The sequence below is a fragment of the Malaclemys terrapin genome, chromosome 21 (genome assembly GCF_027887155.1).
Source record: "Malaclemys terrapin pileata isolate rMalTer1 chromosome 21, rMalTer1.hap1, whole genome shotgun sequence".
Taxonomy (NCBI): domain Eukaryota; kingdom Metazoa; phylum Chordata; order Testudines; family Emydidae; genus Malaclemys; species Malaclemys terrapin.
Window position 1 is genome coordinate 13,090,589 of NC_071525.1, and position 26,669 is coordinate 13,117,257.

Genomic DNA, 26,669 nt, shown 5'->3' on the forward strand with positions numbered 1-26,669 from the left:
CAATCAGAGCAATATCCATTGAAAACATCCTGGAAGAAGCAAAGACTTCAGTTCAGAAGTTGACTAATTAGGGCACTTATATTAACTGCTTACAAGAAGATAAGAAGTGTTTGTTAAGCCAGCTGAAAAAGTAAAGTACACTGACTTGATTCTTACATCTCTACAACTACTACCTTTGGATTCCATCAGCCACTACGTAGCTTTTACAGATGCCTGTCTTATAAAACACCAATAGATGACTGGAGTGAGCAATGGGGCTGCCATGTGACCAGTACAGAATAGAGAATTTGAACACAGACTGGAATATCATCCCATGAACGAATGTAGATTTGATTTCAACTTCATCATCAATCATCATCATCACTAATGGTTCGACCCAATTTTTATGTTATGTTTCCTGGGATGAAAGAAGTAGGAATTCATCTCTTTCTACTCCCAGTCACAGCTGCAGTTGAGCATTCTTTTTACTCATTGAATAGAATTTTGTGTTCTGAAAGATGTCTCCTTCTGCCTGATCATATCATGAAGGACTGGAAGTACCTGACACACGAGAAGCCACCAAAAATGAATGCACTGCATTCAAGAAGTTCATTAACAGAGTTGTGCAAAATTACAACAAGAAAGCAAGAAGGATGTAGAAATAGTGCTTCATAGTAGGCTTGGACAGCCAACTTTAATTTGTGTGATTTAAAAACATGAGTTAAATCTAATAAAATGGTCGTAAAACATTTTTCAGTATGGTGCCATACAGCCCACCTTTGCCCTAACAGTCTTACCCCTCATCAGTCCTCCTCCCTCCCCCTGTATTTTTGAACACACCCTCTAATTTCAATTTCTGTGGAAAACATTGCAGTGAAATATTTTATCTGTGCGATACTTGTTTATATCACATTCTGTCAGCTGCAGTATTCAGCATCAATTATCCTCCTAATGTAAATAGTAGAGTAGGTTTGTTTATTTTGCTAAGCTGCTTCCTTGGCTCATTTGTTCATGGGAGAAGCCTGAACCTCTAAAGCAGTGGTCACCAATCAGTTGATCGTGATCGACTGGTCAATCCTAGAGGATCTCCCAGTCAATTGCGATCTCCAGCGGCCCAGCAGGGCTGCCGCTAAGACAGGCTCCCTGCCTGCCCCGGCCAGTGTGGGGCAGGGGTATCCCTCCATGCACTGCTCCTGCCTGCAAGCACTGCCCCCGCAGCTGCCATTGGCTGGGAATGGGGAGCTGTAGCCAATGGGAGCTGTGGGGCAGTGTTTGCACAGAGGTGCAGTACGCAGAGCCACGTCGTCGTCCCCCCAGGGGCCACAGGGGTACTTTGGCTCCTTCTGGGGACTACAGGGGGTCAGGGAGGGACCTGTCTGTGCTAGGTGGAGTGTCCCAGGCAGTGAAGCTGTGCAGACTTCATATGCCTGTTTGGAGCCCTGGGGAATTCCTCCAGGGTGCACCCACACTGAGCAGTTCCGCGGCTCCATGCCTGTCTCCACGTGCTGCAGTTGCCCCCAGATGTTCTGGGAGCAGAGCAGCGGTGGGGGGTTGGGGGGAGCCAAGTATTATCTGAGGGTGGAAAAATAGTTCCTGCCCTTCACTTATCTGAACCAGCCCCACCATGCCTGGCTAGGCCCTCCTGCACTACACCAAGGCCTACCACCCCACTTGGCTGGGCTCCCCTGCCCTGCCCAGTTCCACTCCACCCGGGGTCAGGGTCAGACGTTACCCTGCCGCTGGATTAGAGAAACTCTCCCTCACCAGCCACGTCTCCAGCTCCTCGAGTCCGGGGGGGGGGGGGGGGGGGAAGGGGTTAGCAGCCACCAGTTAGCAGAGCGCTAGGATGTCTCCCTTCATCTGAACCCTGTGGCCAATCCAGCCTGGGCATTCTCTGGCTGTGAAGCCCAGGTGGGCCAGAGGGGTGCTACAGGCCCACATGAGCATCTCTCTGCAAGCCTTCACTGGGCCAGGCTGGCATAGTAATGACTGGTCCTAAACTCTGCCCCACGCACCTAGAGCCAAGGACCCAGTGCCAGGCAAGTAGGAGGCAGAGTCCTGGGCCAGCACGCTCCCTCCAGCAGTCCCTAATCCAGGCAAAGGCCCCAGGAAGGAAGGTGCCGGCTGGAGAGCTGCTGGCTCTGAGGCAGCCGACATCTGGCGTTAACCCCAGCACTGGCTAAGAGATCTCCCACTGTGCAACCAGCGGGGCCGAGAGCCAGGTGGGGAGCCAGGTGGGTGTGTCCTCCCTGCTCTGACCCACGTGGGTCGGTGAACTCCCCACTGCAGCCGCAAGGGGGAAGTGACCTGGGCTGGAGAGAGCTGGAACCAAAGGAACTCTCTGATGTTCCTCTGGCAGAGCCCCAGGGGTCCCTTCCCCCTACTGTCCCACACATGGGTGATACTCCTCTGGCACACGGAGCCAATGGCATCCCTGAAATAAATGTGGTGCATTCTCCCCTGCCACCACAGACCAGTCACAGGGTGCAATGTTCTAAATGGTTGCTGTGCCAGCCTCCCTGCTAGTGCAGCATCCGATACACCCAGCATTTCCCAGCCTCTCACCTGAAGTGACATCCAGAACACCCACCATGCCACTGGAGGGATTTCCCAGCCTCCCCACTAACGTGACATCCAAAACACTCACTGTGCTGCTGGAACACGGCCTCTGAAATGCCTGCTGTGCCACTGGGGGGATTTCCCATCTCCCCTGCTAATACAACGTCCCAAATGCCTGCTATGCCCGGGGAGGGATTTCCCAGCCTCCCAGGTAATGGATTGTCTAGAAACCACTGCTGTGCTGCTGGAGGCATTTTCCAGCCTCCCACCCAACAAGGTATCCAAAATATCTGCCCTGCCACTGGAGGGATTTGCCAGCCTCCCCGCTAATGCAACATCCAAAACGCCCGGCTTGCTGCCGGAGGGATTTCCCAGCCTCCCCCCTACCAGAGCCTCCTGCTTCTCTGCTTTGAAAAACACGACAGAGACAACGACACATGTTGGTGGGCCATGCTTAACTTGACAGGCTTGCTACGACTTGCATAGTCTGAGCAAGCACCAGCGAAGTGGCTGGTGTGGGATGGATTTGCACAGAGCATGGTTAACTGTCGGGGAGAGATGGGGAAGCAGCAGAGGGCCCTGACCCCTTCTCCCAGTCATCTGCTTTAATCCCAGCCCCTCGACCATTGGGGCATTAATGCCAAGGCCAGAAGGGATCATTGTGACCTCCTACATAGCTCAGGTCACAGAATGGCCCCAACATTAGCCCTAGAGCAGAGCGTTTAGAACAGCCCATCTTGATTTACAATCAATAGTAATGGAGGAGCCACCATGCCCTCAGGAAACTGGTCCCTTGCTGTCATGTTAAAAACGGAGACCTTATTTCCAGGCTGAATTAGTCCAGCTTCAACTTCCAGCCCCAGGATGGTGTTGGACGTTTCTTGGCCCTCTGCACAGCCCACTGCTGTAGAGTTGTTCCCCACGTAGGTACATATAGACAGGGCTCAAGTCACCCCTGAACATTCTCCTGGTTGAACTAACTGGACACTCCCCTGACAGGCTCCCTCCCGCAGCAGCAGCCAGTGGGGCACTCTGGCTGGGGGCTTCCCTCACCAAGGGGGTGCCCAGAAAGGCAGGCTGGGTGCTGAGACCATGCCCTGCTGTACCCAAGGAGATCAGGATGAGCCATGGTGTGCTTGGGAGTCCCTGACACAGACGCTTCCTCCCATTTGCAGGTGCCATATCCCCAGGCCTGGAGCTCTGCGCATTGCTTTATTGAGACCAACCTGAGAAGTGAAGGGGAAAGTAGGGGGCTTTGGGGACACTGTATCAAAAAGCTAGTCGAGTAGGAAAGGCTCCCTGGAAAATCCAGTGACGAGACGCCAGCTGCCCTGGCTCAGCACAGGCCCGGCTGGATCCAGCTCCCCACACCCCCAGGCAGCCGGCCCAGCACCCCTCAGGTCCTGTCCAAGGCCTCCCTGCTGCAGGCGCTGCCGCGAGTACGGGGCTCGATGCTAGCGGCTCTGGGATCGAGTGGGAGGTCGTCACCTTCTCCCTGGTGCTGCCGATGCTTAACATTTGTGTGGGCTCCTCGGCGGTGGGCCACGGCCAGCTGCTCGCCAGGCACTTGGGCTTCAGGACAGCTGCAGGGAGGGACAGAGTGAGAACAGAAGTTTCCCAGCCCAGCCCATCAGCCCCCCGCTGGGCACTGGGATCAGGTAATGAGCGTGTCCCTGGTCATCATGCTCAGAGCCCTGCATCCACCCATCACTGAGCGTGTCTCTGGGGGGAGACTGGCCTGTGCTGCAGCCCAGAGGGAGGGCTGAGGCACTGAGGTCAGAGCCAGTACAGCTATCTGTTCACTGCGGTGCCTTCTGCCAAGCTGGCCCCTGGCAGCCTTGTACCCAAGCGTGCTCCCGCCAGGCAGGGCACCAGGGCAGCTGTTAGTCTGGCCAGGCACTTACGTGTGTCTGTTGGGGTAAAGCCATGCCAGGGCTCTCAGTTGCACCCCAGGGGGGTTTGGTCATCGTCGGCCTCCTGTCGTTCAGAATGCGCGAGATGGTGCCCAGGGCCTCAGCCAGGCCCTGCAAGTGGGTGCCGCTCAGTCCATACAGGGTGGAAGCTGCAGGACAAACATGCTGCATGGATCTTGCCCAGGGGCTGGGAACAGAGCCCAGTCCCATCAGCCCCTGGCATAACAGCCCACTACTGCTGCCTGCTGATGAGAACCAGCAGAGCGCTCACCATGCCCCGCCCAAATACTAGGATAACCACCCATTATCACTGCCTCCTGATGGAGTTACTCCATTAGTGCATGTGCCAACTTGGGGCTGTGATTCTGTCTCTCTATGGGCTGCCCCAGTGGTGCCCCCATGGAGTAAATCCCTGAGCTCACGGACCCAGGGCTGGGCCTTTGGCACTGAGCTCACTCCCATCCTTGGCAACAGTGCCAACCTGGGCCTGATTGCCAGACATGCTGCCTCTCCCCTGCCCTGGCCCAATGGGCCTGCAGCTGCTGAGCCCCTCTGGGATCTGTTTGCTGCTGTCAGGCCCTGGCTGGTGACAGAGCAGCCCCTGATAGCAGCCTTGACCCACGGGCTCCCTGGGAGCTAGCACCTACCTTGGGTGATTCTCAGCTCCTCCCGCGTGGCGTCCAGATCAGCCCGCAGTACTGTGCAGCTCAGGCAGCGGGACGGTGCCCCCGTGCAGGCCATGCCACCCTCTGGCATTCTGTCTGCACTGCCCTCTCTGTCCCATGGGGAGTCCAAGGACGTCTCCAGGAGGGCCCCGAGCAAGGGGCCGTCCAGCCCCGGGGATACACAGCTGGCATTCCTGGGCAGGGCGCTGCAGGTTCTGCCACCCTTGGAGCCGGTGTGTTCCATCCGCACAAGGCTAGCAGGTGTCTGCTGCTCACACGGAGCCCCATTCTGAGCATCTGAGACACTGCTGCCCTCTTGAATGGTGGCTCTGCCCTGTGGCACTCTGTCTGTCCCCATATGCCCTCCTAGGCCAGCACTGCACAGCTCGGTCGCCTTCCCAGCTGCTGGGCGTGGCACTGGGGCAGCGTTCTTCTCTGCTTGCCGCAGGTGCCCGGTGCTCTGCCGCGGTTCTAAGCCATTCTCCACTTGCTGTACCTGCCTGGAGCCCACTCTGTTGCACAGGGGCTGGGGAGCAGCTGGCTCGATCGCGCCCAGGCTTGGTCTCCGCACCAGCGGGGCGCCCGGCGTGGCAGCTGGGAGAATAAATCACCAAGAGTTACTGCTCGAAAGAGACAGGGCCCAGTCTGGGGCCAAGGGGCTGGGCATCGTGGAGCTGAGTTCATCCCAGCTGTGCCCAGACTCCCTGGGACCTTGGGCCAGTCACAGAGGGTCACTTGCCTCAGCTCTGTAACAGGGACAAAAGCATGGCCCTGCCTCACAGGAGGGTCAATGCAGGAGCCCTTGGGACCTTCACACCACACAGGAACCACCTGGAGAGGCCAAACCCCGGCAAGCAGGTCTATGGCACTCTTCTCCCTCAGCGCCAGGGAGAACTTAAGACATCAGGGTTTCGTTACAGGCGGGGCTGGCAGCTCCCTCTATAGCTAGTTGCCCAACACTTCTCATTATAGAATCCTGTTTTCAGCTGCATGTATCTTTGCCAAACTGCAGGTTTCCAGGCTGGGCTTTTCCTTGCCATCTGCCTGCCTCCAGCTGAATCCAGCAGGAATCGTTCAACCCTTTCCAGAAACGAGAGTGAGAAAACAACCTGCTTCGCCCAGTTTCCGAACCAGCCATAATACTCGCATAGGACCTCTGGCACCCCATGCTCAGGAGCAAAGGCCAGAGACTGGGTGGGGGGTGCTGGCCTCAGGGAGGTGCCTTTGGCTTTTTCTATTAAACCCTGCTCACACCTGGCCACGTATGAGCCTTTGGAAAGTGTCAAGTTTGCACATGCTCAGTAGAGATCTGTTAGAACTTAGCTGCTAAAAATCGCCAAACATTCCAGTTACCCCAAGCATGCTCCAGCCTTTCATGCAACCAGCCTGTGCGTGCTCCGTCCCCCAGAGCGACTGAACATGCTCCAGCCCCTCAAGCAACCAGCCTACGCGTGCTCCGTCCCTCAGCGCCACTGAGCGTGCTCCGTCCCTCAGTGCCACTGAGCGTGCTCCAGCCCCTCAAGCAACCAGCCTGTGCGTGCTCCGTCCCTCAGCGCAACTGAGCATGCTCCAGCCCCTCGAGCAACCAACCTAGGTGTGCTCCGCCCTCAGAGCGACCAGCCTGTGCGTGCTCCGTCCCCCAGAGCACACTCCAGCCCACGTGTGACCGGCCAGTACACACTCCGGATGCAGGAGTGAGCAGGACTTTCCTTGCGATAGCTGCTGCTGGTTGCCAGAGGCACTGTGGCTCCAAGCTCCAGAACTGAGCAGGGAGACGTCTCCCCATTCTGCCTATGCTCCAGGGCCTTCAGCCTCAATACAGTGACAACTACTGCTGGCTGTCCCTGGGGCAGAAGAGCGGGTTGGGTGCTGCGGGTACACCCAGACAGTATGCAGGCGACTCAAGGTATCTCCTGCTAGTCTCCCCGGGGCCCACACCAGCTGAGCCCCAGAAACCAGCCCTGCGCTGGAGCCCATCCAGCGCTTCAGAGACAGCCGGATCCAATGCTCGGGAAAGGAGCCCTCACCCAACAAGCCGCCGTTCCAGCTGTTCTCCTGGCCACTGGCCCCCTGGGGCGCCCTCTGCCGCTCAGCCAACAGGGCCCGCTGCGCTGCACCGACATCCCTGGCCCCTTCCTGGGCTGGCACCCGCGCCTGAAACAATAAGTGTCTCTGCTTAGTGCCCACAGGTCCAGGCACTGTCCCCAGCACCACACGGGCCCATGCCATGGAGCCACAGCAGTGCCAGAAGCCACAAAACATCCCCTGCACCATGGACCAGGCACAGGGCAAGCAGCAATTCTGGTGCCATCAACCCCCACACCACTCTGCTCCCATGGGGCGAGGCCAGGGGAAGTGCAGCATCCCATGTGCTCACCTGGTGCTGCCATCCGGGCTTCTGGGGAACAAGCTGGAAATCCTCTGCCAGGGCCACGGCCTCCTGGCCACTCTCTGGGCCACGCTCCCGCACCCAGCTCTGCATTTCCTCAGGCAGGAGGTTCAGGAACTGCTCAAGAACCAGCAGCTCCAGCACCTGCTCCTTGGTGCGGGTCTCTGGCTGCAGCCACCGATGGGAAAGTTCCCACAGGTGGCCGTAAACCTCCCGGGGCCCCTCGGCCTCCTGGTAGCGGAAGCCCCTGAAGCGCTGGCGCTGCGTCTCCATGTCGTGGCGGCGCAGGACAGTTCCCTTCACTTTGGCACCGTCACCGGCCTCGCTGGCATCCAGGCTGGCATGGATCTGTTGGGTTTTCCCACAGAGCGGAGGGAGAAGTCGGGCTCCCCCCAGCCCTTTGGGCCCCTGGCAGGTGTCAGTCACTCGTCTGGAGGCAGTGAGATCAGACTCATTCTCCCCCCCTTCTCCATCTCCCCGTGAGGCCAGGGGGCCCGGCAGCCCCTCCCGACACCGCTCGCCCCAAGGCTGCTGCCCGATCAGCGGCTGCTGCGGCACCAGCCAGCGCAAGATCTCGTCTGCCGTCCAGTACTGCACACCAGGGGGCGCTTTCCCTGCTCGCTCCGGGGCTCCTGCAGGGGCGGGGCCGGCTGCCTCGGCCTCCTGCCCCTTGGCCTGCGTTTGCAGCACTTGCTCCAGCAAAGTGGGAAACTGGAGCCCAGCTCCCTCCCGCACCACCGGTTCTGGCTCCTGCAGTGGGGGTGCGGGCTGGGCCAGGGCCTCCACCATCTCCAGCTGCTTCTGGAAGAGCTTCTCCAGGAGCTGGGCCTGGAACTCCCGGTCCTCCCGCCGCATCTCCCGGTCATGCTGGATGAACTCGGCCAGGCTCTGCCTCTCCTCCGCCCTCCAGGCACCAGTGCGCCTCGCCCGCTTCAGCTCCAGCTGGCTGCGCCCGTGCTTCTGGCTGGGTCCCCATGGAGTCTCCAGCGGCCCATCCTCCCGTGCCTTGCGCTTCCTGGCCCGGAGGTGCACGAGCCGGTCCAGCGCTGAGACCAGCTTCCGGGAGGCTGGTTGGGGCTCCGCCGATGCAGATGGGGAAGGGTCTGGAGAGAGCAAAAAATGCAGGGTGAGGGCCCACAGCGCACGTGGCCTGTCACACACCCTGTTGTATTGGTATACCCTCCAGCTCCCTTTACTGTACAGCCCCAGGCAGCAGGGGAGCTGGGCGCCTGCTCCCAGTCAGGCTGAGGCACCAATGGGGTTGGTGCATGGAACGAGGGGCACAGTGCTACTCTCAGATGAAGCTGATGGTGCCCAGTACAAGGAGAGGGAAACCCAGGATGGCTTTCCCCCTGTGGAGAGGCAGAGGAAGGCCCCAGACACGAGGCACAGTTCAGATGGGCCACCAGGATGGCAGAGCCATGCACACAACCCAGGGCTAGCTTCCAAAGTGTGCCAGGCACTGGCACGCTGAGTGATGATGGCCAGGACAGGATAAGCACAGCCAGGCTGGATCAGTGCTAACACAAAGGGCCCTGCAGTGCCCAAGCTCCATGGCTTGCACACAAGAGGAGACTAGGACTGGAGAGTAATGGAGTGGCATTGGTGTGCCAGGGCTAATTAGTGCCAGGGTGACAAGCAGCTCTGTTCCACTCATGCCCCATTCAAGGCCTCCTCACAGAGACTTAGTGGGAGCAAAATCATGGATCCCAGGGACTTCTGGGGAAAGGCTTCAGCCCAGAGCCTCTGCCCTCCACTGGTGAGTCTTGTTAGTATATAGGTCTGTTTGTTAGCCTAGGATAGAACTTTGGGTTTGACTTTTTTATACTCTTATACTAAAATGTGTAAACAAGGGACAAAGACACTGTGATGTTGCTTCTGCCTAGTCAGCTGGATTTTTAGTACAATGGGAATAGATAAGAGCAGTTAAAGTGTTACTCCAGAGCACACTTTAAGATTGCCTTGAGATAGGGGTTCAGGCAAAGTCAAGCAACCAATTGGGAGGGGCAAAGGGGCTGGGGAGCAATAAAACACGAAAAGACCAAAGAAATGCCCATCTCTGACCAGAGCACAACCTCACTCCTTTCCCCTCCCATGGGGTACAAAAGGGGTGAGATGAAGACCTCAGACCCAAAATGTAACATGACCCTAAGTTGTAAGAGGTGGGATTGTGGGCGTGCATTGCAGGTATATTTGGGCCTGCTAAGAAGGAAGAGGTGGGAAATGGGGAACAAGGACACAGGCAAGGCTCTGCAGCATCAGAGCTGGGAAGATGACCTGGTGAACAGACTCTGCTGGTGTGTAGAGCTATGGATGTGCTTATTTGGAACTAACCCCAACAAACATTGAATTGCCTGCACTTCGTACTTCTGGTCTTCTGCTTTCTGTCTGCATGACAAGAACCAGAGGAGAGGGTGAAGGGAAAGCCCTCTAACAAACCTCAGGGGTCCTCGGAGACATCCAGACCCCAGCATGCTCCTGGGAATTCCTGGCCAGCACTGCCAATACACAAGACCCTGCTCCGTCTCCCCCTTGCATGTGTGTCCCTTCCCATCCCCCACTGGTCATCCCCCCCACTCCGCTTTGACTCCAATCATGCTGCACAGTGGAAGCCTGACAGACTGAGATGGCCAAGCCAGCTCTGCCAGCCTATGAAGAACGGGGAAGGAAAGGGGCCTGCTGAGACCAGCCAGGTGATGTCCCTCACCAGAGGTGTGGTGAACAGCTGTGGTGGCTGATCCACCCACCCAGCTCAGCCACCTGTGACCCACCTGCAGCTCCATCCAAATTAACGTAACAGTTTCCCCAGGGTTCCTCTTCAGATGGCCTGGGGCTCCTTCTCCCAGCAACAGGGGACTGGGTCCATCCCGGAAGAGTCTGTGGGCCCCCCAGTGCTCTGGGGGAGGGCCCCTGTGGACAGCCCCCAAGGGAACCAGGCCAGGCGATGGCAGCGAGGTTACCCCACGTCCTGTACAGAGTCCCCTGGGCTAAGCACCTCCAGGGGAGCAGAGCTCAGCTGCAGCAGCCCACAACATAGGCAGTTTGTGGCCCCATGGAGCCTGCCTGCAGGCGTGGGACCCAGCTAGATCAAGGACATGTGGCCAGCATGGCAGCCATCACCCCCCTGGTGGAGCAGCCTCAACTATGTCCCTACCCTGGGCCATGCTCCCAGCCATGAGTCTCTGACACAGAACTGCTGCTTGCAGGATGGCAAGATTCTGGCATGGCTGGGATTCTAGGGGCCAGGGCCGGACCCCTGGTGCAGCACCTCCCAGCAACCCCTCGCCAACAACAGGGGCTTACCAGGCTCAGGTGGCAGTTCGTCTGCAGACGCCTCCTCCTCCTTCACCTGCACGGCCTGCACCTCGCCCAGCAGGGCCTGAGCCTCGGGGAGCACGTAGCCCAGCTCCTCAGCCCCCTGGCTCTCTGAGGCAGCAGCCTGGGATCCCCAATGGTCAGAGGCCGAGGCCTGGGACTCCCAGTGCTCAAAGGCAGCAGTGGCCTGGGAATCCCATGGCTCAAAGGATGGTGCCCCCCAGCTCTCCGAGGCAGCTGTACCCTCCTGCCTGTCCGCGCCGCTGGGCCCCTCACCACTCTCTGCCAGGAGGCTAGAGCGGGTGCTGTCGCAGCGCTGCATGATCTGGTCCATCTCCTCATAGAATGGGCAACGCATGGGCGGCCTCCCGGCTGCATTGTTCTCTTTGGCCTTGCGATATGTCACCTTAAGGCCTTTCATCTTCTCCCGGCACTGGTCGCCGGTGCGGTAGATGCCCAGCTCAGCCAGGCGCTGGGAGATGCCATCGTAGACAACCCTGTTCCTGCCGCGCGAGCTCAGGTCATGTGAGGTGGCCGCCTCCGCCCACAAGGCAATTAGCACCTTGATGTGATCAGCCGGCCAGCTGGCCGCCCGCTCCTGAGGCTTGTCCCGGCGCATTGCAGCAGGAGGGGGCCGGACTGGTGGAGGATCCCTGGGGAAAGGCTACAGTGCCCAGCACCAGCCCAGTCCACCACACAACACGACACACCACAACCCAGCAAAGCCAGGCCGCAGGCCTGTGCTCGCTGCCCCTACTGCAGGTGTCACAAACCGCACAGGCTGGCCCCAGGGTCCTCACGGACCAAGGCTAGGGGACACCAGACACAGGGGGTCGCCTGCCCCGGAAGCTCTCAGCAGATCTGCAGAGTGGTATCGGCCCCAGAGACGCTACCATCGGTGCCAGTGCCGCGGACACGGGCAGGGCAGAGTGGCAGGAATGAGCATCCTGTACAGAGCAAGAGAGATGATCAGTGCAGCTACTGCCCCCCTGCAGGCTAAGCTCACCAACAGCCCAGCCAGCCCCTTCGGGTGCAGCAAAGTGCACCCATGCAGGCCCCAATGTGTCAGTCAGGCTGAGTGGGCTAGGGGAGAGCTCATACAGGGCCAAGTGCTGAGGGGCAAGGAGCCAAGCTTGGTGGGGCGGCGAGCTTGGTGCAGTGCCCAGCTCCCTGCCCCCCAGCACAGACAGATCCCTCCCCCCTCCATAACCCAGCTCCCTGCCCCCCAGCAGACAGATCCATCACCCCCCCGTAACCCAGCTCCCTGCCCCCCAGCAGACAGATCCATCACCCCCACCCATAACCCAGCTCCCTGCCCCCCCAGCACAGATCCCTCCCCCCTCCATAACCCAGCTCTCTGCCCCCCAGCAGACAGATCCCTGCCCCCCCGTAACCCAGCTCCCTGCCCCCCAGCAGACAGATCCCTCCCCCCCCAGTAACCCAGCTCCCTGCCCCCCCAGCAGACAGATCCCTCCCCCCCACCTGTAACCCAGCTCCCTGCCCCCCAGCACAGATCCCTGCCCCCCCGTAACCCAGCTCCCTGCCCCCCAGCAGACAGATCCCTCCCCCCCCAGTAACCCAGCTCCCTGCCCCCCCAGCAGACAGATCCCTCCCCCCCACCTGTAACCCAGCTCCCTGCCCCCCAGCACAGATCCCTGCCCCCCCGTAACCCAGCTCCCTGCCCCCCAGCAGACAGATCCCTCCCCCCCCAGTAACCCAGCTCCCTGCCCCCCCAGCAGACAGATCCCTCCCCCCCACCTGTAACCCAGCTCCCTGCCCCCCAGCAGACAGATCCCTGCCCCCCCGTAACCCAGCTCCCTGCCCCCCAGCAGACAGATCCCTGCCCCCCAGTAACCCAGCTCCCTGCCCCCCAGCAGACAGATCCCTCCCCCCCCAGTAACCCAGCTCCCTGCCCCCCCAGCAGACAGATCCCTCCCCCCCACCTGTAACCCAGCTCCCTGCCCCCAGAACAGCCTAAGGCGCCCGTGTTTCGAGTCCCGCTGGGGTCTCTCTCTCTCCCCAGCCTATGGACACCTGCAGGGCCGTTGCTTTTTCCCGAGGTCCCCGCTCTGCTCCGACACAAAGGAGCGGGGCTTTTCTCAGCCAGGTGGCGCCGGGCACGGCTACGCGAGCATCCTCGCTCGGTCTCTGCAGGACCGGCCCACGCACGGGCTCCGGGGCCCAGCCCCGCGGAGCCATAGCGCCTGGCCTGCCCAGGAGGACGAGGATGGAGTCCCTGCCTTGGCCCGGGGTCACTATCCCCACCGCGGATCCAGCCTCTCGCGCAGAGCGGGCTGGATGCGGCCGGGGGGGGGGGGGGGGCGCAGAGCAAACGGCCCGTCTCCGCTCTGGAGCGGGGGTAGAACTCGCGGGGGGGCTTATGGCTCAGGCGGGGGATGGGGCGAGCGGCCCCTGCAGAGCCGCACGAGTCCCCTACGGGGCCAGGCCCCTACACCGGAGCCGCCCGCCCGGCGCGTTCAGCTGGGGCTGGACAGAACCCACCTACCGCTGCCAGAACCCCGCGTGGGCGGGGGTACATCGCCTGCCCCGGAAGCTCTCAGCAAATGCCGCTGATGCCAGGATATCGCCCACTATTGGCTGACCAATCATGAAGGAGAGGGAGCGTCGATTGGCTGATGGGGCAGCCAGTCAGGGTCGAAGGGCGTAGCGAACGGTCCGGACATCTGTCAATTTTAGCTGACACCTCGAGTGAGGAACCGGCAGAGATAGGTTGATCTTTTGAATCGTCACCAGGGTTCATCCGATCAGCTATTGGTGAACAGGCCTGTCAGAGAGGCGACTGTAGGCAGCGATTGGACAGACTCTGCTGTCACACCGCGGAAGGGCTGGACTTCTATTTACTCGCCCCCTCACCTCCCAGCAGCAGCAGCAGCAGCCAATAGGCAGAGCCGGGCCTGTATCTCTCGCTGCCTTGGGTCGAGGCCTGGGCCTGGAGACCAGGGGACTCTCCCCATCACCGCCTGGAGCCCTCTAGGTGTCCGCGGGCGGGGCCGGTCTGTGCTGGGGGCAGCGAGCTGGGCACGGGCATGTTTTGGCTGGGGACGGGGAGCTGGGTTATGGGTCGGAGGGCAGGGAGTTGGGAGGGGCCTGTCTTGGCCGGGAGGCAGGGAGCTGGGTTATGGGGTGGTGAGCTAGGAGATGGGTTATGGGGTTGGGGAGGGAGCTGGGTCCAGGGGTGAATGGGTAGGGAGGGACATGGCTTGGCTAGGGGTCAGGGAGCTGGGGCAGAGACCTGGGTTATGAGTGAGATGCAGGGAACTGGGTATGGGGGTGGATAGGTAGGGGGGCAGGGATGGGCCTGGCTTGGCTAGGGGGTAGGGAATTGGGTTATGGGGTAGAGTGCCAGGAGGTGGGTTATGGGGCAGGGAGCTGTGGGATGGGGCAGAAAGCTGGGTTATGGAGTGGAGGACAGGGAGCTGGGTTATGGAGTAGAGGACAGGGAGTTGAGTATTGGGGTGGATCGGAGGGGCATGTCTTGTCTGGGGGGGGGCAGGAAGCTGGGTTATGGGGTAGCGGGCCAGAAGGTGGCCTATAGGGTAAGGAGCTGGGTTAAGGGTTGGAGGAGCAGGGATCTGAGTTGGAGGGCAGGGAGCTGGGTAATGGAGTAGTGGGCCAGGCGGTGGGTTATGGGGCAGGGACCTGGGAAAAGGGGGGTGTCTATGTGGGGGGCAAGCAGTGTTGGCAAATGTTGGCTAATCTGTTCTAGCCTTGGCCTGAGTGTCCTGTGCTGACTCCTGGGTGTTTCCCTTCCTTCTCTAGGAGGATGCTGCATTGGGGAGGGAAAGTGCGCCCTTCCCTCGGGTTGGGCTGCCGTCTACTTGTCCCACAGCTCCAGTCCTGCATGGCCCAGCAGGGCGTGCGGCTGGTCGGGTTCCCTGAATGCAGGTTGCAAGTCTGTCTGGCCAGGAAACAGTGGGCCAATTGCCATGGGCTGCAGCTGATGTGGAGCTGAGCGCATGTTTGCAGGCAGGGCAGGGCAGACCAGGCTCAGGGTTTGAGTCACAGGTTTTCCCTCCCTGTGACTGGATCAGGGCAGGTTTGTGGGTTGCAAGCAGGGCTGTTAGGCCTCTGAGTGCTGTCCCTCAGTGCATCAGCCCCTGCAGAGCACCTGTGTGGCTGCCTGGTGCTCTTTCCTCCCAAGGTGTATGTGTTACCAGCAAATCCTTCCTTCGTTCCCCCAGTGTCCGTGTTACTAGCACAGACCCTCTTATCCCTGCCAGGTGCAAGCTGTTTCCACAGCAGCCAGCTCTGTGTGGTACCACTCGCTGAGCAATTCCCATCTAAACACCTGCGATGCGTCGGGACCGGCCCCCGGAGCGGGCGGCCAGCTGGCCGGCTGACCATGTCATGGTGCTCATCTCCTACTGGGCAGAGGCAGCTGCTGTGCACGATTTGGGCTCCCATGGCAGGAACAGAGTTGTCTATGATGGCATCTCCCAGCGCCTGTCCAAGCTCGGCATCTACCGCACCGGGGACCAATGCCGGGAGAAGATGAAAGCTCTGAAGGTTGCTTATCGCAAGGCCAAAGAGAACAACGCGGCTGGGAGGCCGCCCATGCGCTGCCCCTTCTACGAGGAGATGGACCAGATCATGCAGCGCTGTGTCAACACCCGCTCCAGCCTCCTTGCGGAGAGCGGCGAGGGGCCCGGCACCTCAGACAGGCAGGAGGGCACAGCTGCCCCGGAAAGCTGGGAGGCACCAGCTTCAGCCTCTGACCATTGGGGGACCCAGGCCACTGAGAGCTGGGGATGTGAGGAGCCGGGCTACATGCTCCCTGAGGTGCAGGACCCGCTAGGCGAGGTGCAGGCTGTGCAGGTGCAGGTGAAGGAGGAAGAGGCATCCACGGATGAGCTGCCACACGAGCCCGGTAAGCCCCCTTGTTGGCGAAGGTTCAGCGGGTGCTAGGAGTCCCTCCTGCACTGCATTAGGGGTCGGGGGTCGTGTGGGAGATCCTGGCCTATTCATGGAGGGGATTTTGTTTCCCTGGCCGACATGTGGGGGTGAGCCACACTGGTACAACGGGCTGCGTGCCAGGCCAGGTGCGCTGTGGGCCCTCACCCTGCATTTTTTGCTCTCTCCAGACCCTTCCCCATCTGCATCGGCGGAGCCCCAACCAGCCTCCCGGAAGCTGGTCTCAGCGCTGGACCGGCTCGTGCACCTCCGGGCCAGGAAGCGCAAGGCACGGGAGGATGGGCCGCTGGAGACTCCACGGGGACCCAGCCAGAAGCACGGGCGCAGCCAGCTGGAGCTGAAGCGGGCGAGGCGCACTGGTGCCTGGAGGACGGAGGAGAGGCAGAGCCTGGCCGAGTTCATCCAGCATGACCGGGAGATGCGGCGGGAGGACCGGGAGTTCCAGGCCCAGCTCCTGGAGAAGCTCTTCCAGAAGCAGCTGGAGATGGTGGGGGCCCTGGCCCAGTCCGCACCCCCACTGCAGGAGCCAGAGCCGGTGGTGCGGGTGGGAGCTGGGCTCCAGTTCCACGCTCTGCTGGAGCAGGTGGTGCGAGCTCAGGCCAAGGGGCAGGAGGCCGAGGCAGCCGGCCCCGCCCCTGCAGGAGCCCCGGAGCGAGCAGGGAAAACGCCCCCTGGTGTGCAGTACTGGACGGCAGACGAGATCTTGCGCTGGCTGGTGCCGCAGCAGCCGCTGATCGGGCAGCAGCCTTGGGGCGAGCGGTGTCGGGAGGGGCTGCCGGGCCCCCTGGCCTCACGGGGAGATGGAGAAGGGGGGGAGAAAGAGACTGATCTCGCCTCCTCCAGACGAGTGACTGACACCTGCCAGGGGTCCAAAGGGCTGGGGGGAGCCCAACTTCTCCCTCCCCTCGGCGGGGAAGCCCAACAGATCCATGCCAGCCTGGATGCCAGCGAGGCCGGTGACGGTGCCAAGGTGAAGGGAACTGCCCTGCGCCGCCACGACATGGAGACGCAGCGCCAGCGCTTCAGGGGCTTCCTCTACCGGGAGGCCGAGGGGCCCCGGGAGGTTTACGGCCACCTGTGGGAACTTTCCCATCGGTGGCTGCAGCCAGAGACCCGCACCAAGGAGCAGGTGCTGGAGCTGCTGGTTCTTGAGCAGTTCCTGAACCTCCTGCCAGAGGAAATGCAGAGCTGGGTGCGGGAGCGTGGCCCAGAGAGCGGCCAGGAGGCTGTGGCCCTGGCAGAGGATTTCCAGCTGGTTCCCCAGAAGCCCGGATGGCAGCACCAGGTGAGCACATGGGATGCTGCACTTCCCCTGGCCTCGCCCCATGGGAGCAGAGTGGTGTAGGGGGTGATGGCACCAGAATTGCTGCTCGCCCTGTGCCTGGTCCATGGTGCAGGGGACGTTTTTTGACTCCTGGCACTGCTGTGGCTCCACGGTATGGGCCCGTGTGGTGCTGGGGACAGTGCCTGCACGAGCTGGCACTAAGCAGAGACACTGGTTGTTTCAGGTGCGGGTGCCAGCCCAGGAAGGGGCCAGGGATGTTGGTGTGGTGCAGCGGGCTCTACTGGCCGAGCGGCAGAGGGCGCCCCAGGGAGCCAGCGGGCAGGAGAACGGCTGGAACGGCGGCTTGTTGGGTGAGGGCTCCTTTCCCCAGCACTGGATTCTGCTGTCTCGGAAGCACTGGGTGGGCTCCAGTGCAGGACTGGTCTCTGGTTTCTGGGGGTTCAGCTGGTGTGGGCCCCGGGGGGACTAGCAGGAGATACCATGAGTTGCCCCCACATTGGCTGCGCATGCCTGCAGCACAGGACAGCCGGCAGTGGGTGTTGCTGTACTGAGACTGACGGCCCCAGAGCGTAGGGAGGGTTAGTGGCAGTGAGGTGCGTCTCTGACTGATCCCCTCCCTCAACCCCACCAATGGGGCTGAGTGTGCTATGGAGATCTCCAGGGAGGTGGGGGAGGGTCTCTGTACATGTGCCCAACGTGAGGAGGTATCAGGGAGTGCGCTCCCTGGCACCCGCTCTCGTTAACCTGTGGAGAATGTCCCAGGGCAACTTCGCTGTGTCATCGGTACCTCAGCCATGGGTTCCTGAGATGACCCTCCCGTGAGCCAGTGTCATGCTCTCATCCCCATTACCGAGCTGAGGCCAGTGACCCTCTCTGACTGGCCCAAGTTCCCAGAGTGTCTGGGCGCAGCCGGATGAACTCAGCATCCCGATGCCCAGCCCCTTGGCCCCAGACTGGGCCCTGTCTCTCTCGAGCAGTAACTCTTGGTGATTTATTCTCCCAGCTGCCACGCCGGGCGCCCCGCTGGCGCAGAGACCGAGCCTGGGGGCGATCAAACCAGCTGCTCCCCAGCCCCTGTGCAACAGAGTGGGCTCCAGGCAGGGACAGCAAGTGGAGAATGGCTTAGAACCGCGGCAGAGCACCGGGCACCTGCGGCAAGCAGAGAAGAACGCTGCCCCAGTGCCACGCCCAGCAGCTGGGAAGGCGACCGAGCTGTGCAGTACTGGCCCAGGAGAGCACGTGGGGACGGACGGTGTGCCACAAGGCATAGCCACCATTCAAGGGGGCAGCAGTGTCTCGGAGGTTCAGAATGGGGTCACACAGCTGCCTGTGCCCTGCGCCCCATGTGAGCAGCAGGCACCTGCTGGCCTTGTGCGGACAGAGTGTACCGGCTCCAAGGGTGACTGGACCTGTAGTCCCCAGCGCAGGAGCTCTGGACGTGCTTCCCCGGGGCTGGATGGTCCCTTGATCGGGGATGTCCTGGAGACATCCTTGGACTCCCCATGGGAAGGAGAGGGCAGCGCAGATAGAGTGCCAGAGGACGGCGCAGCCTACCCTGGGGCACGGCCCCGCTGCCTGGGCTGCACTGTGCTGCGGGCTGAGCTGGACGCTGCGCGGGAGGAGCTGAGAATCACCCGAGGTAGGCACTGGCCACCGGGAGAACCATGGCTGTGGGGGGCTGTGTGCTCGGCTCGTGGATCAGATGCTGTCATCAGGGAATGCTCTGTCATCAGCCCTGGCCTGATTGCTGCACCCTTGGGTCTGGTCTCACAAGAGGCCGAGCACCCCTGGGCTCCTGGGGCCGGGGAAGAAAGAGCCTGCACCTTTGGGGATTTGGCCAATGCTGGCACCGTGTCCGTGGGTGAATTGAATTCCACCTCTCAATGCCAAAGGCCAGGCTTTGGGTCCCTGAGCTGTCAGTCACTGGGGCAGTCTGTAGAGACAAAAGAGCAGAGCTCCTGAGCTGGTGCCTGGCCCCTCAGCTGCACCCCACCCCCTGGGCCATTGCGTGCATTAATGGAGTAACTCCATCAGCAGGCAGTGTTAGCGAGCTGTTACACCAGTGGCTGGGGAGGGTGCTGTGCTGGTTTCCGTCAGCAGGCAGCAGTGGCAGGCTATTATCCCAGGGGCTGGGTGGGAGAATGGCTGGTTCCTGTCAGGAGGCGGCAGTAGCAGACTGTTATCTCAGGAGCTGATGGGGCTGGGCTCTGTTCCCAGCTACGGGGCGAGACTCATGCAGCGTGTTTGTCCTGCAGCTTCCACACTGTACGGGCTGAGTGGCACCCACTTGCAGAGCCTGGCTGAGGCCCTGGGCACCATCTCGCGGATCCTGAACGACAGGAGGCCGACAATGAACAAACCCCCCTGGGGTGCGTCCGAGAGCCTGGGCATGGCCATGACCCGACAGACACAGGTAAGTGTCCAGCTGGTGCCCTTCCCTCCCTGGTGGGAGTATGCAAGGCTGCCTTGGGTCGGGCTGCACAGACCCACCAGAGTTCAGCCTGGCAGAGGGCGCCACGGTGTGGAAGTTCCCCATCTGTGGCCCCCCATTGGCTTCCTGCCAGTCACAGCTGTGTCAGTTCCTTGCCTCTTTCCTCTTCCTCTCTTTCCCCCCCCCCCCCCGTGCTCGGAGTCTGGCTCGTCCTATCCCTCCCTTTCCAGAGTCCCTCTCTGCTTGGTGGCTGTGTGTGCCCATCCCCATGGCACCTGGGCCTGGCTCACCTTGTGAGGGAGGATTGGGCGACGACAGGCTCAGAGCTCAGCTCTGGGAGAGCCTGGAATGAGCCAAACCTGCAGAGTCATACCCAGAGAGTGTCCTCCCCGCCCCCACACACTCCTTCCCCTGGGTCTGTGCTAACCCTGCCCCCCATCCACCCCCCTTTGCTCCTGGCAGCTTGCGCTGCTGCTGGCAGCTGCCATCAGTGCTGGGAAGGCTGGGTGGATTTCCTGGCAAATTGGGACCATTCCTATTGCTCAGCCTGACCCCAGCATGACCTGGCCAGAGAGAGCCCCCAGGACTCCTGCCCCAGCCCTGCCCTGCTCTCAGTAGAGATGCAGGTTTCCCTGCAGGACAGGGCTGTGATGGGCTCTGGCCTTGATCGTCAGGTGCTGAGTCCCAGCCCCTCTGTGGGATCGTCTGAGCTGTGGGTGCTCAGCCATTTGCATCAGGGCTGGGCCTGGAGGGGATCAGAGACCTGTGGCTGCTGCCAGCTAACAGGGCTCTCCCCTGGCTTGGCGGCTGGCTGTGGGGTGGGAACTGAGGGCACTGGGGTCTGGCCCTGCCTCCCCAGGGGCACATGCTGATGTTGCAGTGACTGTCTGGGGGGTTTTCCAGACCCACTCCTCTCTGCTCTGTCTGTGCAGGGTGTGTATTTCCTTCCCTGGAGCAAGTGCTGCTCTCTGCTCAGAGCTGAGCTCTGAGCCCTCCCAGGGTGCCTGCTCTGCCCGCTCTGTGCTGGCGCTGGCATCCAGGTGCAGACACTCCAGAGCGATGCTACAGGCAGCTGGAGGGCAGGCCAGCGCTGCCTGCTTAACAGCCTCCTCCACTGCATCTTCCCAGGGAAGAACTGGTGGCCAGCACACTCCAGCAGTGCGGGCCGTTTCCCCCGCCGAAGACACGTTCAGTGACTGGTGGATGCAGGGCTCCTAGTGTGCCCAGCTGGGGGATGATGGGCTGGGCTTGGCAACTCCTGTTCTCACTCTGTCCCTCCCTGCAGCTGTCCTGAAGCCCAAGTGCCTGGCGAGCAGCTGGCTGTGCCGAGGAGCCCACACGATGTTCAGCAGCAGCATCGGCAGCACCAGGGAGAAGGTGACGACCTCCCATTCGATCCCAGAGCCGCTAGCATCGAGCCCCGTACTCGCGGCAGCGCCTGCAGCAGGGAGGCCTTGGACAGGACCTGAAGGGTGCTGGGCCGGCTGCCTGGGGGTGTTGGGAGCTGGATCCAGCCGGGCCCGTGCTGAGCCAGGGCAGCTGGCGTCTCGTCACTGGACTTTCCAGGGAGCCTTTCCTACTCGACTAGCTTTTTGATACAGTGTCCCCAAAGCCCCCTACTTTCCCCTTCACTTCTCAGGTTGGTCTCAATAAAGCAATGCGCAGAGCTCTGGGCCCGGTGTGTGCAGAGCATGGGCAGGTAGAGCCCATTGCTCTGTGCTGACTGTGGCTGTTGCTCTGGAACAGACTCTGTAGCTGTAGCTCCATTGGCCCAGCAGCAGCCTGTGTTCTCAGTGGGAGTGCTGGGTGCTGAGTTCTTGTTACCACTTAGCCCCACTCTCTTGGCCTGTCACTGTGATGGGGCAGAGGGGTTAAAGGTGAATCCCAGCTCCTAGCACTACAGGGCATGTGGGACAGTGCTGGCTCTGTCCCTTAGCATGGCATGCACCAGCCTGACCTTTGTTCCAATGGATCCACCTTCCTGGGAGATAGAGCCTGGGGTGCCAGCTGCCTCCTGGCCTGTCAATGCCCGGTACCCTCAGTGCAGACTCTGCAGTCTTCATCCTTCTCCAGCCAGAGGAACCCATCGCTTTCCCGTCTCTAGCCACCCCCACTCCAGGGGGAGGAGAGAACGGGTTTGTGCTGAAGGGCTGAGAATAGGTGTGTGCTGCTCTCCTCAGGGAACCCAGAATCGTGAGCCCCTCCACCTCAGCAAGAGGGAGCTTTGCTGGAGCTTCAAGTATGTGGCAGCTCCCTGCCATCCCAGTCTGTCCGCCTCACCAGCAAATGCCTTGAGACTCTGTCAGTCTAAACCTTGCCTTGCACCCCAGTCCCCAGAGATGTGTCTGCAGTGTCCAGTCCCTCTTACTGGGCACTCACAGAAACTAAGTTCGCTCCCTCCAAAAAGCCAGAGCCTGCACCTGCTTGTTCACTCAGCTGAGGTCTCACCCTTGAATGCACAGTACTGAGATGGTTTTGTAATAAATAATAAAAATAAAGAACACAGCTTGAAGTGATACTAGGCAGGAATAAGAGACAGAGAAGGATTACAAACAAAATAAAAAGAATATGCTTTCTCGTGCCTAAAACTTAATTTTAGCAAACTGGATCTTTGCCTAAAACAATTTCTGGCTCCCAGCACCTGCTGCCCTTCAGGCCCAGAGGATGTGCCATTCGCAGCCCCAAAGGGTTCTGTTCCGAATGTTCCCTAAGTGGTAGATAGCTGAGGGGCTCCCTCCCTCCCTTTTTATACCGTGCTGCAGGAGCATCTGCTGAATGGCTGAACTGGAGGTTGTGGGTCAGAACCCTTGTTCCAGGACAGGGCATCTGCTGCTATGTTTTCTCTCCCTTTAATGTGCACAACTTCCATGGCATATGCTTGGGATGTTGTGCTCCACCCAGCAGTTTGGAGCTGGTGCCTTTGGTTTTGTGTAACCACACCAGTGGAGACTAGTCAGTTAGAACCTGGAATTTTGTGTTAAGAGATAGGGCCTGAGTTGGTTAATTTCCCATCAAATAACATCTTTCTTTTATGTGAGAGAGTAATTGATGTCCCCTGAACAGTTTCTTGCTCAAGAATACAAGGGGATGCTTTGTTTAAGCTGTATGGAGTTCAAATGTTTTGTCAACATCTGGACTGGCCAGAACAGGTTGTTCGGACAAGACTTTCCTTAGCAAAATCCTCCTGACAAGTCTTTGTCTACATGGCTTTGGTTTTGTCTTGCACAAGCCCGCCATGGTGAACACAATGTCACTCAACCCATGCACAAAATCATCAGTAACAGTTAACGAAGCCCATGGAAGGCGGACCTGCTTTTTGGTCTAGGGCACAGGCCAGTTAACAGTAACTTCCACTTCCAAGGGAGCAGGAGAGAGTTGGCCGCCCTCTTCCCTATGTCCAAAGTAAGGAACATTGCTGTTCCTGTTTTACATTAACATGCCTTTACCATAAGGCCTGCATCTCTGAATTTTGAAGATTCAGCCCCCAAGTGTTTGTTGTGAAGTGACCAGGGGTTGCTGATGTTGCTAGATCAGTGATATAAGCTCCTGCAAAGTCTTGTAATCTGCTTAACACATGGTTGGTTGACAAGTAGTCCCTGCAGTAATTAATCCAAAAGCAACATTTTAAACTCATGAAGTTCCATGTCTGTAAGAAAAGCAGATTTCTTCTGTGCCTCATTGTCTAAAGCAGGGGCAGGCAAACTTTTTGGCCTGAGGGTTTTGTAAATTGTATGGCGGGCCGGTTAGGGGAGGGGTCGTGGCCCAGCCCGCACCTCCTATATGCCTCCCCCAGGACTCCTGCCCTCCCCCCCCAGGACCCCTGCCCCATCCAACCCCCCTCTTCCCTGAGGGCCCCCCCGGGACCCCTGTCCCATCCACACACACACACTCCCTGTCCCCTGACTGCCCCCTGACCCCCGCCGCCCCACCCAACCCCTCCTCTCATTCCTGACAGCCCCCCTGGGACACTTGCCCCATCCAACCACCCCTTCTCCCTGTCCCCTGACTGCCCCCAGAACCCCTGCCCCCCCATCCAACCCTCCTTCCTGACTGCCCCCCTGGGACCCCTGCCCCCATTCAACCCCCTGTCCCCCCCCCAACCACCCCAACTCCTATCCACACTCCCGCCCCCGACCACAAACTCCCCTGCCCTCTATCCAACCCCCCTGCTCTGTGCCCCCTTACTGCGCTGCCTGGAGCACCAGTGGCGGGCGGCACTACAGCCGCGCCATCCGGCTGGAGCCAGGCCACGACGACGCTGCCGCTACCAAACAGCTCAGAGCACCAGGTCAGGCCGGGCTCTGCAGCTGTGCTACCCAGAGCATTGCGCTGGCGACGGAGCGAGCGAGCTGAGGCTGCAGGGGAGGGGAGACAGCAGGGGAGGGGCTAGGGGCATGCCTCCCGGGCCAGGCAGGACAGTCCCACGGGCCAGATGTGGTCCAGGCCATAGTTTGCCCACATCTGGTCTAAAGAAATTTGCCAGTAACCTTTCACCAGGTTAGTCATACTTGGATATTTTGCTTTGCCTAAAACATCTCGGTTTGGGGCATACGATATCCATTAGGAACTGTGGCAGCATTAAGTTTTCTATAATCAACACAGAACCTTGCAGACTTGTCTTTCTTAGGGATCAACACAACAGTAGACGCTCAGGAGCCATCAGACTCTTGACTTATCCCCGTTTCCAGTGTACCCTGTATCTCAGTATGAATTTGCTCCTGTGATTTGCAAGGGGTTCTGTGTGCCCTGGTGGGTGCAGTTGGGATCCCGCAGTATCAAGCCTATGAACAGTCTTGAGTCCTCCCTAGCATGTTAGGAAATACCTGCTTGTGGCTTTGCAGCACAGTCATGATCTCTGCTCTCTCAGTCCGCGTTAGCTCTCAGTGCTCCCAAGTAACGAGTCATCCGGATGTTCAGCCACCAGATACTGAGGTGTGTGAAGTCCCAACCCCCCCTTCAGCACAACAAATCCCAGGCACAAGGTTTTCTCGATTGTGCTAGGCTTTGATTTAGTCATGTGCAATGTCTGTGGGGCAACTTCACGATGGGATTTTTTACACTACATGTGGCTTCATCCTCCCTTTCCACAAACCTGGTGCAATTCCTCCCCTGAGCTTTGCGGGTTGGGCCTTTTTCCAGGGAATTGCCCTGGCACTAAATCCCCCAATCCAGAGGAGTCATACCAGGCCTGCTCATACCAGGCCTGCTGTGGGGGCTGACTACCAGTGAGGTGAGTTTGAACCACTTCCATGATGTTCCTTAACTCCTTCCTGAATCTTTGTACATAGTCCCTGGTTCCCCACTCCCATTCGGAGTCCTGGATGAGAGCCAAGATCCCCCCCTTTCTCCCATACAGGAGATCAAATGGGGGTGAACCCTGTAGATTCCTGGAGAACATACCAACAGGCAAATAACTGATAGGATAGCACGTCATCCCAGTCACTCTCCCTCTCGTTTGCATATATTCCTGGCATTCCCTTGTGGCTGGGTCTGGGTATCGGCTCCCTTTCATCCAGTCACTCTTCTGGACCTAGGGTGCTCTCTCTATGTGACTTGGCCATGTGGCCAGGTCACTCTATAGCTTTCCCCTTCTGGGGTACCAAAGCCCCTCCAGACAAACTGGATGCTGTCCCAAGCAATCATCTGTGCCAATTCCAAGTAATGACAGGTTTCAGAGTAGCAGCCGTGTTAGTCTGTATCCGCAAAAAGAATAGGAATACTTGTGGCACCTTAGAGACTAACAAATTTATTAGAGCATAAGCTTTCGTGTACTACAGCTGAAGAAGTGGGCTGTAGTCCACGAAAGCTTATGCTCTAATAAATTTGTTAGTCTCTAAGGTGCCACAAGTACTCCTGTTCTAATTCCAAGTAAGTGCCACTTTCCCAGTAGGAGATTGGGGAACCTGGCCCACCTCCGGGTTGCAGACCAGATGCCCTATAATCAGCCAAGGTCTACATCGGGTAGGCAAATGTTTTGGCCGGAGGGCCGCATCGGGTTTCGTAAATTGGATGGAGGGCCGGTTAGGGGAGGGGGTCGTGGGCTGGCCCCTCCCTCCTATCTTCCCACCCCCCCGGGACTCCTGCCCCATCCAACCTCCCCGTTCCTTGACGGTCCCCCCCCCAAGACCCCTGCCCCATCCACACACCCCGTTCTCTGTCCCCTGACTGCCCCTGGACCTCCACTGCCCCATCCAACCCTTCCTCTCATTCCTGATGGCCCCCCTGGGACTCCTGCCCCATCCAACCACCCCTTCTCCCTGTCCCAACTGCCCCCTGCTGCCCCATCCAACCCCCCCTCCTTCCTGACTGCCCCCCCGGGACCCCTGCCCCCATTCAACCCCCTGTTCCCCCTCCGACTGCCCCGACCCTTATCCATACCCCCACCCCCAACTACCACGCCGAACTCCCCTGCCCTCTATTCAACGCCCCCTGCTCCCTGCCCCCTTATCGCGCTGCCTGGAGCACTGATGGCTGGTGGCGCTACAGCTGTACCGCCCAGCTGAAGCCGGGCCACACTGCCACCGCCACCACGCAGCTCAGAGCACCGGGTCAGGCCGGGCTCTGCAGCTGCGCTGCCCCAGGAGCTCACAGCCCCTCCGCTCATCAGAGCATTGTGCCAGCGGCGGAGCGAGTGAGCTGAGGCTGCCGGGGAAGGCAGACAGCAGGGGAGGGGGCGGGGGGTGAGCCTCCTGGGCCAGGATCTTGGGGGCCGGGCAGGATGGTCCTGCGGGCCATAGTTTGCCCACCTCTTGTCTACATGATCTCAGCCCTCATTTCTGACCCTGGGCTTCTCCCTACTCTGCTTTCTTCCCTGCAACTCCTCTGGGTGGCCCCTTCTTGCAGGGCTAGGGTCTCAGAGGGGTTCTTCTTACCCACCTCCCTGTGCTCAGACAGTGACTGCAGCCTCCTTCTGCTGCCAGCTTCCTGGCTTTATACACCCTCAGCCTGCCCCTGCCCAGCTGGGCCCAGCTGGGCTTGATCAGTCCTGGGCTCTCCCCAGCTGTGGCCCTTCTGAGTCACCTCGATCTCTTCAGGGCTGGGCTGGGGTGAACATCCCATCTCACCGGGCCATGAAATGTGACCCAGGAGCTGACAAAATATTCTGAGGAAAACCTACTTGGCTGAAAATAGTGATGGAAAGGGCTTTGGCCACAGTCTCAAGCCTTTGTGTTAGAGCAGAGGTGGTCAAACTACAGCCCAC

At 59.8% G+C, this 26,669-nt stretch overlaps 2 protein-coding genes across 2 annotated transcripts in view; one reads left to right on the forward strand and one right to left on the reverse strand.

The window, feature by feature from the left end:
• Positions 1 to 633: 633 nt before the first annotated feature.
• The window catches only part of LOC128827327 (uncharacterized), a 40,050-nt gene continuing 14,014 nt past the window's right edge, over positions 634 to 26,669 (reverse strand). Inside the window, exons 6-19 of the mRNA XM_054011186.1 lie at positions 20,737 to 20,906; positions 19,759 to 19,811; positions 17,888 to 18,186; positions 16,547 to 17,234; positions 15,900 to 16,269; positions 13,695 to 13,770; positions 13,327 to 13,453; positions 10,809 to 11,473; positions 9,840 to 9,893; positions 7,494 to 8,608; positions 7,144 to 7,270; positions 5,099 to 5,710; positions 4,443 to 4,600; positions 634 to 4,121 (exon numbers count right to left, since the gene is read on the reverse strand). Coding sequence (XP_053867161.1) covers positions 4,113 to 4,121; positions 4,443 to 4,600; positions 5,099 to 5,710; positions 7,144 to 7,270; positions 7,494 to 8,608; positions 9,840 to 9,893; positions 10,809 to 11,473; positions 13,327 to 13,453; positions 13,695 to 13,770; positions 15,900 to 16,269; positions 16,547 to 17,234; positions 17,888 to 18,186; positions 19,759 to 19,811; positions 20,737 to 20,906 — 4,523 coding nt within the window. The 3' untranslated portion in view covers positions 634 to 4,112. The remainder of the gene's footprint in view (positions 4,122 to 4,442; positions 4,601 to 5,098; positions 5,711 to 7,143; positions 7,271 to 7,493; positions 8,609 to 9,839; positions 9,894 to 10,808; positions 11,474 to 13,326; positions 13,454 to 13,694; positions 13,771 to 15,899; positions 16,270 to 16,546; positions 17,235 to 17,887; positions 18,187 to 19,758; positions 19,812 to 20,736; positions 20,907 to 26,669) is intronic.
• Positions 13,701 to 22,043, forward strand: LOC128826968 (uncharacterized). The gene is made up of 7 exons (XM_054010577.1): positions 13,701 to 13,815; positions 15,062 to 15,708; positions 15,923 to 17,037; positions 17,261 to 17,387; positions 18,041 to 18,676; positions 19,293 to 19,450; positions 20,754 to 22,043. The coding sequence occupies exons 2-7, from the start codon at positions 15,135 to 15,137 to the stop codon at positions 20,760 to 20,762; spliced, it is 2,619 nt and encodes an 872-aa protein (XP_053866552.1). The 5' UTR covers positions 13,701 to 13,815; positions 15,062 to 15,134; the 3' UTR covers positions 20,763 to 22,043.

Coding starts and splice junctions, on each gene's coding strand:
- LOC128826968 (XM_054010577.1), top strand. CDS start 15,135: ATGCGTCGGGACCGGCCCCCGGAGCGGGCGGCCAGCTGGCCGGCTGAC. Junction 15,709..15,922: donor TGAGCTGCCACACGAGCCCG/GTAAGCCCCCTT, acceptor TGCTCTCTCCAG/ACCCTTCCCCATCTGCATCG. Junction 17,388..18,040: donor CTGGAACGGCGGCTTGTTGG/GTGAGGGCTCCT, acceptor TTATTCTCCCAG/CTGCCACGCCGGGCGCCCCG.